This window comes from Puntigrus tetrazona, chromosome 1 (genome assembly GCF_018831695.1).
Source record: "Puntigrus tetrazona isolate hp1 chromosome 1, ASM1883169v1, whole genome shotgun sequence".
Classification (NCBI taxonomy): Eukaryota; Metazoa; Chordata; class Actinopteri; order Cypriniformes; family Cyprinidae; genus Puntigrus; species Puntigrus tetrazona.
Genome location: NC_056699.1, coordinates 18718137 through 18734829, shown reverse-complemented (window position 1 = coordinate 18734829; position 16693 = coordinate 18718137). Strand labels below are relative to the sequence as shown.

Sequence of the window (16693 nt, the reverse complement as noted above, 5' to 3'; positions counted from 1 at the left end):
TAACGAGATTATCAATGAGCAACTGACATGTTTCAGATACAGTATATGTGGATAAATGTTGCGTGTGAATCTGAGCATAGGGTGTCTGCTGGCATTTATTCTTGACTGGGACTGAATGAGAAGTGAACCGTGTGTGAATTGTAAGTGCTTTTGATTAAGTCAGAGCTGTCACACTGTAAAGGTGAAGCTATAACTCTTCTTTTATAATGACTGAACTGTGGGCTGATGTTTTCAGTTAATTGTCTTAGCCATCCTGTTTCTATCTATCATTGATGTGCTCCTTCAATCTGTCTCTTTCATTCTTCCTCTCTCTTCAAATATCCAGTGCCTTCCTCTCCCCATCCGTCAGAAGTACTGCCCTGTCCTTCTCTCAACGTATCTGACAATCTGAACTTACTTTTATCCTTTTTAGCTTTTTTTAACCATTATTTGAAACGTCTGTCGGATGCTATGATACTAGCCTTCAGACTCATTTTTAGTGAAGGTTTGAAAGCAAAGATCAATGAACACAACATCCTCACACATAGTCAAATTTACACTGTAAAAATATTATATTAAGCTACCTTTGCAGGATAAGAGGTAAACCAGTACATCAACATTATATAACGTAATATAGGTGAGTTATGAAATATATAGGCACCAAAATGGCATGCAAAAATGCCAGACTTATTATCACTATTTTTTTTATTCCAAAAGTCAGATTTTAACCTTAAAATGTATTGATAGACACTGTAATAATGCAAGTGGTACAGTAGAAAGTCACATAATTATAAACAGCTCTATGATAGCACAGTGATTTTTTTGCAGCAAAGTGAACTTTCCATTTCCCTGTGTGAAATTTTAAATGTATACAAAAGAAGAGACCACAGAGGCAGGTTATGCGTGTGTGCGTGTGCATGCGAGAGAAAGATGGCCTGTGCGTGAACTGTTAGTTAACTTTAACCATATGTTATTTCTGTCGCTGTTTTGTCAGTGCACTGAGGTACAATGTAATCTGCGGATGCCAGTATTCTGCCTCACATGGACATTCACGCCATCCCCTCAATCCCCTTCGATCGGCTCCAACATGAGCATCCTCTGTGACTGCCTCGCTCTGTTGACCACCATTGATGCTTCATTGGCCTGTGGTTTCCATGGTAACTGTCTTAAGGCCTCTGTTGGTATTGGTGGGAAAGAATGTGAAGTGTCAAGGACAATATATCTAGGACTGCTGGAAACCGGTTAGACACTTAGACCCAGAGGTGACTCCTTCGAGGGGTTGCAAGAAAAAAAATCCATGGCTGATAGCTTTCTCTGGTAGGGATGTTTTTGCCTAGACCAGGCAGAGAGAAAGAGAAAGATAGAGATGTTGCTGGAAGCTTGGTTGTTTCTGCTGAGAAGGAGCTTGGTAATTGGAGGTTTGCAGTTTACCTACTGCTCCTGGGAGCAAAGGTGGGATGTGCACTCTTGACTTCACAATTCTGCATAGTCAGGAAGACCCAGAGCCAAAATACAATGCTCGTAGCCAAAGGCTTTTACGAAGATACAGAATTTGCTGTCAGTTTCAGAAGCAAAATCCGTGTTGGTTAAGGCCATTCCACACCAAGCTGACGTTAAAGAACTGGTGGCAACTAAAGTCGACTGAGCTGTTGCCTGTGTCTGAGCCAAAAGGTTTGCGCTTGAACACACCGCAAACACATAGCCAGCGGCCAATTAGCATCGAGGTTCTGCAGCTGCATGAGAGGAAAAAACAGAAAAGTACCAGCAGGTGGCAGTAATCTGTGTCTGTCATTTAAAAAGAGAAAATCAGACTGCAGACACACAAACTTTAAACGAAGTGCAGCTTGCGCACAATTCTGAATGTTAATAATGTTTATCATTTAGACTTCATTCTTCTTTAAAAGTAGTTGCTTACTGAAATTCCCAGATCCTTCTGCATGTTCAACATGATCGGTTGGCTGAAAAGCTGTCTTTAGCTTTATTTGTCGGGCAGGATTTAAGTAATTACAGATTATAACTGGATTTAAAGGGATAGTTTAATCGAAAAATGTAAATTCTGCCAGAAATGACTTACCTTTGTGTCACTCCAAGCCTGCATCTTTGGAACACAAATTCAGATATTTTACACCCGAGAGCTTTCTGACCTTGCAATGACAGTGACGCAACTGCCACGTTCACATAATAAAGACCTCATTAAAACAGTCCATATGACACCAGACTGACACAGAAGAGAAGATAATGTTGAATAAAATGACATAAAAAGTATTCTTGTAGTTTCATAAAATTAATGTTGAACCACTGATATCACATGGACTATTTTAACAATGTCGTTACTACCTTTCTGGGCCTTGATTATTGTAGTTGAATTGCTGTCTATGAAGGGTCATAAAGCTCTCGAATCAAAAACATCCTAATTCGTGATTTACTTCTCTAGTGAGGATCAGACAAGTAAACTAACTACATTATTAAGATTTCGTAAAAATTGTATTTCTTTATTTTTACGGGGTGCAAATAGAAAATTGTTTAACAAAATCCAGCATATTGACCCCAGATGTGGAAAAATGTGAAGGCTTGGTTTTCTCTGTTGACTATGAACTGTGATTGTTCTCTGCAGTTGGCTTTAAAATAAAGGCAGAGAGCAAAACATTTTTATCCTCTATGCTGCTCCAGTCAAACAAACACTAGAGCCCCCTCAAGTTTCATTCACTTCTGCTTTGTTCTAAACTGGTCTAGTTTTACTTAGTCTCAAAGCTTTGAAACAACAGAACTCAAAGCCATAGAAAAATGAGAAAGAGGAAACCGGCAGAGAAGCGCTCAGAGGAATGTCAGTGTCAACAGCGGTGAGCAAAGCTGATCTGTGCTGAGCAAAGCAGCCTCTGTGAATGTGTGTGGATGGATATGTGTGTGTTTGTGTGCTCATCTCACAAGATGATTGTGGGATGGAGCAGAGAGTGTCAGTAATTTCACATCACATGCTTTTAATCCTAATCCTACTGCCTGACCTCTGACCTATGTTCATCAGAAACTTAATGAGTGCTTCAGTAGCCAGAAACAAGCATTTCTGTAGATACGATCTTGTCACATTACATGATACACGACTGGCTGAAAGGTCACAGATTACACTGTATGAAGCCAGATCATGGTTCACGCTCAGTTCAGCGCACTGACATTAACACCCACTGAACAGAAGTACACTAGATGAATAAATCTATAAATGTTATATGTGCTCTATTAATTTTTTACAAGTATATTTAAAATATTTAAACATTTTTATTATTAATAATAATATAATAATATAATTATATATATATATATATATATATATATATATATATATATATATATATATATATATATATATATATATATTGTATTTCGCTCAAATTTTGACCATTTATTTTACCAAAACCAATTTTATGATTAATATTCCCACCAAAAACTGGGTAGGCATACACTGGCTAGGAAAGAGACTAGAGAGGGAGTAGAAAGGAATATGGCTCAGTGCTTCGCAACAACCATTACCTTGAAACCTTAAATGTATTGTGTCTATGCACTACACTGTGTACTTTAACGTATTCAAAATACACAGAAATATGAAAACAAAACATTTATTTTTCTTACAATCCTTATGGAACTTTGCCTGTAGTTTTCTCCCCCTTCTATGTGAGTATCTCGCTCCTGATTAATTAAGGCAAAGAAAAAAGAAATCAATCAAATGCCATGTCCACAGATTCCTGAAAATACACCTTGTGTTTTCATTAAACCAAACAGATCAATGAAGTGTCCTTCCCACAGCCTCCTTAAAATCAGATTTACTGACAAGCATTTAGGTAGTTTCCTCAGGCCGAACCATGGACCGTATCACTGCATGCCTTATGTGAACTTCGCTCTGAGTAATACAAGCATGCAACTGCAAAAATCCAACATATACACATTAATGGCAAGTACAAAGAATACTGTAGCACCTCTCAACACTAGGCTAAGAATCAAGACATAAATTACTCCTTATCTGCTGCTGCCAACAGAACTTCCTTTTACTCCTTATCAAGAGAAATAATGCCTGACAAAATGATTGTCTTTCATTCGTTACTAAAGGGAAATACGGCAGCACAGTCTTCACAATAAGAGGTTTTCTCTAGGGAGTTGAACAGCATTACTTGCACACCAACCGCTTATGTTGCAAATTGGCAATGTATGATCATTAAATGCAATAAGTCAGCACAGAAAGGTATGTAACAAGTATAGCGTTTCAAAATAAAATGTATATGTCTATGTCTCATTTGCTGGGTATTATACTGGTAGCATTAAGGCAGTAAAGCAGTAAATCCCATGCATGGATATAATGTTTCAAATCTGAATGTACAGACCTAAATGTATATGTATTCACATCCTTAATACGTTAGAGCGAACAGTGATGTCAGATGACATTAGTATTGCCTCTTACATTCGTAGCGCTGGTGACTGTCGTGGCTGATTTGCTAAAATCTGCCCCCATTTTCTCTCTCTCTTTTTCTTCCTCAGTTTGGTAGCATCAAAAAAACCAGAAAACCCTCAAGGAGAAAAAGCATCATCACCCTCTGACTTCCTTGACAAGCTCATGGGAAGAACCTCAGGATACGATGCCAGAATTAGGCCCAACTTTAAAGGTAGTACTAACAAGCCCTTTCTCCTTACCTTTTACTCTGTTTCTCCTTGAAGGTATAGACTGTGCTGTCTTTAATGGTTATTTACCACCACTTTTTGTTTTTGATTTAATGTCTGTAAAACCTTCTGTTACAGTGATCATTGGCGTCTATAAGATTCAGATTTTATACGGTACAGAGCTAATGCAGATGTGACTCTATATTCTGTAACATGCTATGAAATGATTACATAATAATGTATCTTACAAAAACATCTCCTGGTTCCAGCTGCCTCTAGACGTTTCTGCTATGACCCTGAAAACATTCATTCATTATGCTGTTACAGAATGGCCCTGAACTCAGACCATCTCAAACTATAAATCAGCTCGAGCTTTCTTAAATTATTAAGATGGCAAAGGACTTCCCCTCAGAAGCTCATTTACAAAAGCCACTAATTCACAAATGTCAAGTAATGGGGGTTAAAAAAATTGAAAAAAGAAAGAAAGAAAGAAACTGGCACATGGAGGTGTTAAAAACAGATATAATAAAGCAACACATTTATGTACTACGTTCTTTGTAGACATCAATACTGTAAGTGGAAATCAGAGTAAAGAAGATCAAAACACCCAAATTCCTTAACTTTTCCCCCTCCATTAATAAACCATTAGGAAGCTATGCAGTATTAATATTTCTTGTTTAGTCTTTTGTATTGTCAAAAAAGCAAGCATTTTATTTGATATCTTAATTTTAAAAACGGGTTTTGATTTTAAAGCAGACAGTTATTAAATATGCGTACTCCCATAATGATAAACCAGTGAGTCTAGTATCTTTGTAGAGGACTGTACTGTATTGTGACTGACTTTACTCTTCTCTCCACAGGTCCGCCTGTGAATGTAACATGCAACATATTCATTAACAGTTTTGGCTCCATTGCAGAGACAACTATGGTATGTATTCCTAATCAAGCAATGATGCATGCATTTTCATGCACAAATTCCCCATGGCAGTGTTTACCCAATGTAAATCTTAGCTGTTATATTAGCACTGTGTGGATTGTTTCCACAGGGTGCAATTAATGCACTAATAGTCATTAAATTCAGACTTAATGGAAATAGTACATAGCACACACTCAGAATTGATTTGTATGGAGGGAGCATTTCTGTCCTATTACATCTAAATCCAGCTTGGGAGAAAGACTGTAGGACACTGTCAGGAAGTCCACCGGGTGCAAACTTGCTTCCATCACCAGGCTTCTAAAAAGTAATTTTGGGAGGGCTTTAGACCTTTTAGACCCCTTTCATCCTTCATGTCAGCCTTAAAGTCTGCGATTAACAAGTTCCAGTGCCCTACATTTTTATTTTGTCTTTATGTTTGCTAAAAAGCAGTTGCAGTAAGTTATCTGAATTCATTTCACTCTGAATCTTTCTCTAAATCGTTAAAAAAATAAACAGTTTTGTTCCAGTAGCAGATCCAGTTATATAGTTAAGTTGTGGATTTCGCAAACAGACCTTGAAAGAAATATATGTACCCAGTAAATATGCTACAGCATGTAAGGGCATTAGTTCTAAAGCCTAATCTGTCATTGTAAGGTTCATGTACAGTTAGACATTCATTTTTTGGTGTTTATGCACCAGTAAATCAAGCCAGTAACTAAAGAGTTAACTTCACACTATTCCTTTTAGTAGCATGAAAATCAACTGTTATTTAGATGCAGATTAAATTATATACAGAAAGTGAGCTAAAATAATCACTGGAGCAGTCAATGACTGCGTTCTGCACTCTCACCAAAACGTGTTTTCATCAATGATGCTGTACACAGCTCAATGAATCTCCTCTTAAAATTGTATTTGCACTGTGTTATTATGATGAGCATTCGTTAGAGTATAAACATTGCTGTGATTGGCTACAAGGCTCAATGCTTTAATCTTTTATGCAATGGCAAAAGATCTAAATATAGTGTTGTGATCAATATTATCTCTCAAGATTTGTCCACATGTAATACTTATCTTAAAGAGACCAACCTGTTTAAACCGGAGGGCTAAAATCAGTATTTTTATTCCTAAATATCTAATATATATAAAACCTGCATAAACAAATGTCAGGAAACATAACAGTGAATAATATATATATATATATATATATATTTTTTTTTTTTTTTTTTTTTTTTTTTTTTTTTTTGTTGTTGTTTTTTTGCAAAAACATGTAATTTTATATTTGCATGGTAAATATTATTCCAACCATTACGGCAGTTTACATCCTGAACTAACCTGGCCTTTGTCAGACAAAGATTTATATATTACTGTGCAATTTTTGTGTATAGCAGTTTTTTTTTTACATATATTACATTTATTTTTGTTTATTATATTTTCATTTTCAAGAATTTTAAAGCAAACAGAAATCAAGAATAGCCTGAGACAGCAGTGTGGGTAAACAACAACCCTTGGGATGAATTACACCAAGAAAAGGAAAGGTACAATGGTTTAGATAAGAGTTCATGCAGAAAGCATCCCATCCTCAGATGTACTGGGGTGTGTGTTGCTTGTCTTGAGGTAGCCATATCTTGAAACCTCCAGGCAATCAGTGAGAGGCAGAAAGCAGTTATTGTTCTTACTTGTGCAGTTCGTCCCTACAGGGATCTTGTTTGTCCATTATATGTCACCACGGCTGAATTGAAACAGGCTCCAGGTGTGCTTAGCAATGGAACACTGTGCATGCTGTGTATTATTTATATATATATATATATATATATATATATATATATATATATATATATATATATATATTTTTTTTTTTTTCTTTTTGATCACATCTTACTCTGCAGACAACCAAAGAAACACGTTTGGGATTACACCACATTACAACCCAGATCTACACACAGGAATAAGGAGATGCACTTTTAGCCTATCTACACAAGTGTCCCAACATTGCTGTCTTTGAACGCAAACGCTCATCACACACACACACACACACACACTGAGAGTGCCTTGTCGCCTTTATCCCTCAGCTTGCTCTGAATAAGTTATGCGCTGCGAGATGGCACACTCACTCTGAAGTAATTATGTCTGAAGAGACTGTGCTTTTGCCAAAGCTTTTTCCTCACTCTTAGTGGACTTCTCTTCATAAATATTCCTTCCTTCAAGCAGGGTACAAGTCTCTTGTCATTTACTCAAATCAACAACTGTTTTTTTTTTTAAGATCCATGGTAAAGCTGGCTTCGAGAAAGCATTTCTCCATGTAATGCCTCACTGGCATGACACTGACATATTGTTTTTATTTATTTATTTTTTACTCATTAAGCTACTGAACAAAATACATCTAAATAGGAATTCATAGAAACTCAGTCTTGAATTCACTTCTGTTTCTTGGATAAAAACGTATCTATCTCAGAACAAAACCAGAAGTGATATGACTCTTATGACTATGTATGACAAGGTCAGTAAGTTTAGGTCAGGTTTTCACATTTCGAAAGGAATAACATTAGTAATACTTCATTGTATTAAACAAAACAAGATTCGAATATAGGAGTAAATCATTATAGGTCACACTTTATTTTAATGTCTAATTCTCATCTAATTCTAATTAATGCTTCTTAATAGTTAGTAAAGGAGTTGTTAAATTTGGGATTGAGGAATATATAAGTGCTAGTAATGTGCATGCTAATAAGCAACTAGTTAAAAGAATAGCTCTGCCGAACACGAAGAAAGATATTTTGAAGAAAGTTTGTAACCAGGCTGTAAACGATGACAGAATTTTCATGTTTGGGTCCCTAAACTAAAAATTACCAAATTATTTAATAACAATAATATTAATAATACACTATAAAACACTACGTCTATCACATTATTATGAAAAATATATGGAAAGGGATAAGGATGTAAAAGAACAAAATATTTAGTTGATGGTTATACAAACTGGTATTAGTCATTGAGTATTAAAACTACATATATACAACAAATGTATTTTCTAAACAGTTTTCTAAATACATACATACATATTTAGGTATATATACCTGTGACCCCACTGGTGTTAACATTAGATACATTTTTTTTTTAAGTTTCTGTGTGCAGTAATAAACAATATCCCTCAGATTTGTTGTGCAGACAATGTTTAAGGGTGAATATAAAAGGGTAAAATGCCATGTAAAGGAATTCCCTCTATGCTTACCCATGTCACATATGGGTTGTAACCCTTCCTGGATTTCCTGCCTTTACCATCTGGCCTGTGGAGATCTCCTTCCCTCAGCATTAGGGTTATGGGATAATCCTAACGTCCAGGAACAAAGGACACTGCATTAACAGAGCATCATTCTGGGCAATCCTCAGTTCCCAGACAGCTGACATTCATATGCCACGTTTTATAAACTGTTCTCTAAAAAGCAAGGAAACCAAAGGACAGGAACATTGAAACACCAGAGGAAAACCTGTGGCTGACATTCCAAACATTTCCAACCTGGAAGACATTTTGTCATGTATTATTTTCCTTACTCCACTGCTTCAATCCTCTATTCTTCTACTGTCCGATTATAAGGTTGTGAAGGTCTAAGGTTAAGTATCTGAAGTTTCAAAACATAATTTTAAGGCGTTGTTGTTGAACACATCTACATACAGCATAATTATTCTTTAGTCTTTAAGAATCCTGACACATCTGCCTGTCCATGTGCTGGAAATCCCGACATATTAAGATCTGAGCAGCCCTGTTCTGTACACCAACTGAAAAAAACGATAATCTCAAGATTATCTGTGGCATCATAAAGTGGAGTTACGATGGTGTAATTTGTCATGTAATCAACATGCAACTAAAATAGGTTTTAATTCAGTCTCCACATTTAAGAATGGTTTTCAAGGAACGAAACTTGAACTTTGCTTATAAATGGCACAGACTTTTTCACCATTGCTCATTTTGGCAAATGCTGACGACATGCACGCTTAGAGTTGCCAACGGCTATGCTGACAACATGCAGGTTCAGTGTTTCAATAGACACTACCAAAGCGCTGAATGTATTGACAGGGCTATCTGACCGTTACAGAAGCCACAGACATATGGAGACGTGATTAACCGCTGGCTTGCTGGCACAGGAACAGACTGCCCCTCAATGCCAGTGAGTCCCGCTTGAGTAGGCAATCACACAGCAGATGTGTGGAGATTGCCATGGAGCCACTGAAGGCCTGCAGTTGGTTGAGCAATCGCCGATGTGATGCGCGGGGTTCTGTCAAGCTCCGACCGCAAAGAAATGTGCAGAGGACAGAATTAGCCGCTAAGTTGATGACAAAGCAACCAAGAGATTGACAAAGCAGTGGTGTGACATCTATAATGAATGTAAGCCATGCTTCATCAGCTGGGATGTTGGCCAATTCGGTGATCTGTAATCTGTGAGCGTCAGCTATGTTCCTGTCAACAAACCACCACGGTTAGATGTTTTAGGAAGCGGAGCAGAAAATGAATGCTTTTGTGTCTAATGGTTTTTTTGTTTCTGTTAAACACTGTCCTCAGCCTCGAGATGTTGTTTGGCTGTTAACAAATGGGGAACTGGCACAGTTGAGGTTTGCCTAGTCACTAACCGTGTTGCGCTAGTTTCCCTTGTGAAACTCTATATCAGTATCCCACCACTCATGCACTCTGACGCACAGACCTTCTAATGAAGTTCTTTGAATGCTTTAGAAAGACACAGATAAGATATGAAAACCGCCCGGTTCTCCATCCGCCTTGCTGCCTAACAAATTATATCACCCACGCGCTGTCACCTTCCATTCATTATTAGTGGCTGCTCGTCTTAGTTGCTTTCAGGCAAATTCAGTCTGACTATACATAGTAAAATCCTAGAATTGTGAACAAAAGAACTATTGTTGTCAAAAAAGTAGCAGTTCCAATCTCTCATCGGATGCATTTTTAACATTTATTTCAGCTTTTATTAGTTTCAGATTATTGTAAATCTGTCTCAAAGCTTATTGTTGAGGTTCACTGAGGTTCTGCCTTCATTACTCATGCAATTCTGCCAGGCTTCTAGGCAAATATCCTAAATATTACTGCATACATAAAGCTGTGTGACATTTGATCCACAGAACTTTAATTTAATATGGACTGTGAGCTATAAATTACATTTAAGAGTTTTTTTTTTTGTTTTTGAATGTCTCAAGGCAAATCCAAGATGTCCATGTTTGTAATGTCTCTATGAGATTGACTGAGAGAAAAAATATATTTTAGCAAGGTTTTATAAATTTATATATATAAATAATAATAATAATAAAATAAAATGTAAACAATTACACTTATTACTTAATGTTTCTCAAATTTGTTTAGACAATAGATTGAAGACTAAAAGATATACATCCTTATATATTTTTTATATACTGTATGATGGAGTGTACAGCAGGCAAGAACAGATCTCATTGATGATTTTGTCTCTACATGTCCAATGATTAAATTCCTTTTGGAAGCATAAGCTTTGCCAAACAAAAAGCATTTCAATTTTGCCTTATATAACTGTTGACAAGGGAACATTTGGCCAAACGCCATGACCTGTGACAACCTCATACTTCTGATATTACACACCTTTCTAGAGTCAAAGTCCAAAATCTATATTCATTATTTAAAGTAATGCTTCTTAAACTTGTCACCTACGCAAATCTGGGTCATATTTGCTTTGCTCTTGAGGGATTTTGCTCACGGCTTTCAGAAGAGTTCCATACAACCTGCCCATGTTGCCATATGCCTAACTTGACCAGTTTTTAATCAAGTGAACTTAAATGTGACACATTTACAGCTGTGAAACACAAGAAATGTAAACACGCATTGCATATGTAAAAATCACATACAGCATTTTAATGTACCATAAATGTAAGCAATGATGCTCACTTCTATTTCACTGTGCATGCTTGTAAATGAAAATGCCCATTATGTCTCACTATGCCTTGACTTATGTTTATTTATTCTCAGGATTACAGAGTGAACATATTTCTCCGGCAGCAGTGGAACGACCCTCGGTTAGCTTACAGCGAGTACCCAGATGACTCCCTGGACCTGGATCCCTCAATGTTAGACTCCATTTGGAAGCCTGATCTGTTCTTCGCCAACGAGAAGGGAGCGCACTTCCACGAGGTCACCACTGATAACAAGCTCTTGAGAATATTCAAGAACGGAAATGTCCTCTATTCAATCAGGTGAGACTTCAGCACCAATCAGAATAGTTACAGCAAGCAGCAGCAGCTGAGAGTTAACGCTGACTAACATCTGAAACATATAAAGCTACATCTAAGTAGGTATAGAGTCACAGCCAACAGCTGCTGTACTGGCTCCTAAAAATGTCAATAACAATCTAGCGTCCTAGTAATCTGCTGATGCAGACGTGAGTCATTAGAATGATACCTTGAAACTATAACCAACCCCTCAACAAATGCCAGGATAAACACAGCGTCATTCAACATCAATCACTGCAGTGAAGCCATAAGAAGACAATATCCCTGTGGTAGCATAGGGTAGAAAGGAAGTGCTGGAGTTAATATTGAAGGCTAAATTATGTCAGGCTTTTGAGGAGATATGATGGAAAGCTGTGCAGATGTGAGACGACAGAGGATTCACTCTGACTGAAATCCACGTGGTGCCCTGAGGGAGAAGGAGTGTAATTAAAACATGGCCAATCTGCGGCTGTCAGACTTGTCTCTCTTATGCTTTAGCGGCCCCGTTCAGAAATCCCACCACTCAAGCAGCTTCAGATGCACAAAGCCCTGCTCTTTGATTCCTTTTTTTGTCCGAGTTGTGGATTTACACATCACCCATTCAGAGAACATTTGCATTTTTTGTGCATATAAATTTCCTTACCGTGTTTTAGACACACATATCAGAAAAAGCACATATCAGAAACAAGAAGTGTGTGTATATATATATATTTCAATCTATGCCTTTTTCATTCAATTTTTAGACTGACTTTGACGCTCTCATGTCCGATGGATCTGAAGAATTTCCCCATGGATGTGCAGACGTGCATAATGCAGCTGGAGAGTTGTGAGTAATCTCGAATGACCTCCTCTCATCAAGAGCTTGTTACGTAACTCCCCCACCCCTCGTTCAGATTTGTGTTGAAAGCAGACACTGTTTCTCATTTCATAATATAACTTCAGCCGGTAGCCAGGATGAGGTAAATAGTGGACTTGATGTAAAGTGTGTTTGGCATTGGCATTCACCTGGCAGAGTCATACCAAATTATGTCATTATGGATGGGCAGAGCCCTGAAGACATTCTTAAAATCATCATGGAAAACTTATATACCAGCATAGACTGTAACTTAAGGACACATAGGCATGAAGTACACTCTACAGAGTGCCTGGTTAAAGATTAGTGAAGCTAGCGGTCGATATATTATTCCAAGAGCTTTCTGTTGACTTGAAAACATGCCACAGCTCACTCGACCTCCCCCATGACTGCTGCTCTAAGCTGGGGTTAAGGCTTTTAAAGAAAAGCCCAATGTCAAGGGGAATCTGTCTTCATAACTACATATTTTAGAGTGGCCATGTTCATGTTGTTACTAGGGTTGCTCACTGAAAGACTCTTGATGATAGACAACAATGCTAAATTGAGGAGATTGTCTCTGCTTGAAATAGAGCAGTACAGAGTAGATAGAATAGAATAGAATAGAATACAATAGAATAGAATAGAATAGAGTGAGCATACTCACCTTCCCTCTGGTAAAATGTTACCACCAAGACAAGCAAGTGACACCAGAGCTATATGAAGAAACAGAGATAATTATATCCGCCATTTCAACATCACACCATACATTTTCCGGTGCAGCTGCAACCCTGAGGATAGTGTGCTGGTGAACTGCTTAATGCTTTGTGATATGTTTTATTTTCATGTTGAAGCTGTGTGCCTTTTTATCACACTGCAGTTAACATGCTTTATGGTTGTATGGTCATAATTGACTTTCATTTCTAAGGCAACATTTTTTTTATTACATATACTGTGTGTGTATTAAAAATAATCACATCAGTGCCTTAGAATCCAAACTGTCAGTCTGAAGCTGAATCTACTTTTCATTAAATGCATCTGAAGCTACTGCTAATATTTATCTGAAAATGGCATTATAATGTTCTAGCCTTCTGGAACATTTCTCTCATTTGGCCGTTTTTATCTTAAAATAGACCTTAGATCTTAAATTAAACTGTTTAGCTAAAATATTTACTTAATCCTCTTTCTCCATTTTGAGATATAAGGCCTCTAAATGTCTTTGGGTCCATCCAAAAACTCAAAATTATTCATACCCAAAATGAATATTTATGAAGATTCAGTGTATGGAAGTTTTCAATGATGTTGAATGAAAGCAATTAATGACAGAATATGCACGGAAAAAATTTCTTTAATGAAAGTGCAAGCTGCTAGAATATTTTTCAGGATACAAAAATGGCTAATTTTACAACATTAACCTCTCTATTATGAAAAAGTAATACTGAAAACAGCATTTAAATCTAACAAAGAAATTGTCTTTTTCTTTCTCCTAGTTGGTTACACAATGAATGACCTGATCTTTGAGTGGCAAGAGAAGGGACCTGTACAGGTGGCTGAAGGTTTAACGCTCCCACAGTTCATCCTCAAGGAAGAATCTGATTTAAGATACTGCACCAAGCACTACAACACAGGTAATTTTAAAAAAATATTACAATTTTAATAGCCTGATAGAAACGCCACATGCTGAGCAACATGCATTATTTACATGATCCAGACTGAATAAGAAAATTAACTTTTACTACAATATATTTCAGTGGTTCAGCTTTGAACCTGGGTATGTCTCTCTTATCTGACACACTTGGTATAGTTCTCTCCTGCTGAGCTGATGATCTGAATTACGTACATTAGGAATACATACAAAACAGGGAGCTTAGAACTGCTGGTCTATTCTACATGTAAATTGAATTTTGATAGTTTCATGCTTTCAGAAGCCATTAATTCACTGCACAAAACATTGCATAGTTTTCTTCATGGTTTTCAAGGATGAGAGGATGTCACGCAACCTGTTGATGTTGCCATCTGGCTAATTTGGCTTGCTTTAACCATGTGACAGATGAATGTCCTCCAAAATGAAATACCGTAGAGTTCAGCTGGATTTATAGCGTGTGCAAAATTGTGCAAACAGTGTTTTCTTTTCTTATTGTGCAAGAATGATTATGCAGCATAATAGCATTTCATTATTTGCATTTATCTTTGCTCTTCTCTACTGCCCTCAACATTATCAGTCCAGACATGTGGCCCAATTTTTTATGGCCATGAGTTGAGAATCATTAATTTAGAGGAACAGAAGACCACTGCGAGGGAGGAGAAGAGAGAAAAAGAAATCCGAGAGAATGTTCTAGCAGTCTTGCTTTAATAGGATGCAAAGTAAAGGAAAAACTTTAATCAGATTATAATTGAAAAAGCTTGTTATTGTATCTCTTAATGTCTCAATATGCATCCACCTGGCCTTATCATGGTTGACATGAAAACACCATGGGTGCAAGACAGAAAAATACTGTTAGTGAGTGTTCAATGTCAGTAAACTGTACAGTAAAAAAAAAAAAAGTTATTCAACGGCCAAAATTTAATGTAATGCATTCAGCTTAGTAGCCTTGAAGTACTCACACAAATTAAATTTAGGAAAAGTAATCTTCAAAAAATGCGTGATATCAGAAACGCTAGACGAAACTCTGTCATAAGAATTACTGGTAAAAGATTTTGAAAAACTAACTAAATCATGAGCTTACTACATGCCTACACTCAACTGTGCATTGCTGAATGGTATGTATATCTACGGTGCATGTTATAATGGCGAATGACTCCATAAGAGTTCTAATTAGTCTTGTCAGATGTAATTAAATTAAATAGCCAGTGCTCTGTGCCTTTTATTTTTTCATCTTGCATTTGAAACCCTATATTATCAGTCATATCAGTAGTGCACATATCGGAAGTCATAGGCCACACAATCCTTGGTGAAGAGGTGTGTGCTTTTGTCTTCCTGTGTGTTTTGCCTCAGAGGGACTTTCTGACAGGATGAATGACACACATGCTGGTGGGTCAAGGTCAGGTCGCCTCAAACGATTGTCCACAGTGTATAAGGACAAAATGAGAAAGAGACCACCCGTAAAAGACCTGAGAGTCAGGAGAAATGGAAAACCACAGGGGGAAAAGAATGAAATAAAAAAGAGAGAGGGATGGGTGAAAATACTTAAGACTCAAAGGTCTCTTTTTTGACAGGAAATATCTTGCCAGTTGCGTTTAGGGCATTGTATGCACCTATAGGGATATGTACATGTCAGTCACATTATTCCCTGGACTCCCTTCAAATTTCTCATTTAGTAATTGAATCAATATTGGCGCACAAAGGCATATTGATATTGATTGAGCTGAGAGATGAGCATCCAAATAAAAGGTAAGGCAATTGCATTTGCCTCATGTAGAGGGGTGGATTATTCTTCAGCCAAAATTATAATTATAAGAGAAAAGGATTCAGCCATGTAACAGATGTAATATTTGGCAATGTGTCTTATGTGCCATACAATTTAGAGCCATAAACTCACATGAAAATCATTGCTATTATAAATGTAATTCAGGCTGTCTTATTTTACTTACATCATGAGTATAACATCCAAAGCAATTACCGTCTAACAAGGTCAAACTGCTTGAACCCCTTTTCTTGCTTTTATTTTTTCTTTGGTTACATTTCATTCTCTTTCTTTTTTTTTAATTTCTTTTTTTAAGTTACTGTACAATGCTTTGTTGATCTTTCTTAATACACCTGCAATAAAGGCCACAGGTCCAAGCCTGCAAACAAACACTGTAGCACAGCAACCTCTTAAAAAGGCTTCTGGGTGAGTGTTTAATGCCGCTCTATCTATGCCAGCAGGTTGCAAAAGTCCTGAAATGAAATCAAATGCTGTCAAAATTTGTCAGAGCAGAGCAAATAACCAATTTAATCAGAGCTGACAAAACAGATGAATTTCTCTCAAGAACAGTGGCTCTGTCTCTGGCTTCAGTAGTGCCCCACAATATTCCTTGGTGTACAGAGCATAAAAGAGAGTAAGGATGCAAATGTTTAAGTAGCAAAGATTATGGTACTAATACTTCAATTA

The 16693-nt window shown here is 37.0% G+C and overlaps 1 protein-coding gene across 2 annotated transcripts in view; it reads left to right on the top strand.

Moving 5' to 3' along the window:
- Positions 1-16693, top strand: part of glra3 (glycine receptor, alpha 3) — a 39102-nt gene that overhangs the window by 12884 nt on the left and 9525 nt on the right. For both annotated transcript variants that reach the window (XM_043233873.1, XM_043233865.1), the window contains exons 2-6: positions 4501-4625; positions 5481-5548; positions 11535-11758; positions 12517-12599; positions 14093-14230. In XM_043233873.1, the coding sequence (XP_043089808.1) occupies positions 4501-4625; positions 5481-5548; positions 11535-11758; positions 12517-12599; positions 14093-14230 (638 nt within the window). The remainder of the gene's footprint in view (positions 1-4500; positions 4626-5480; positions 5549-11534; positions 11759-12516; positions 12600-14092; positions 14231-16693) is intronic.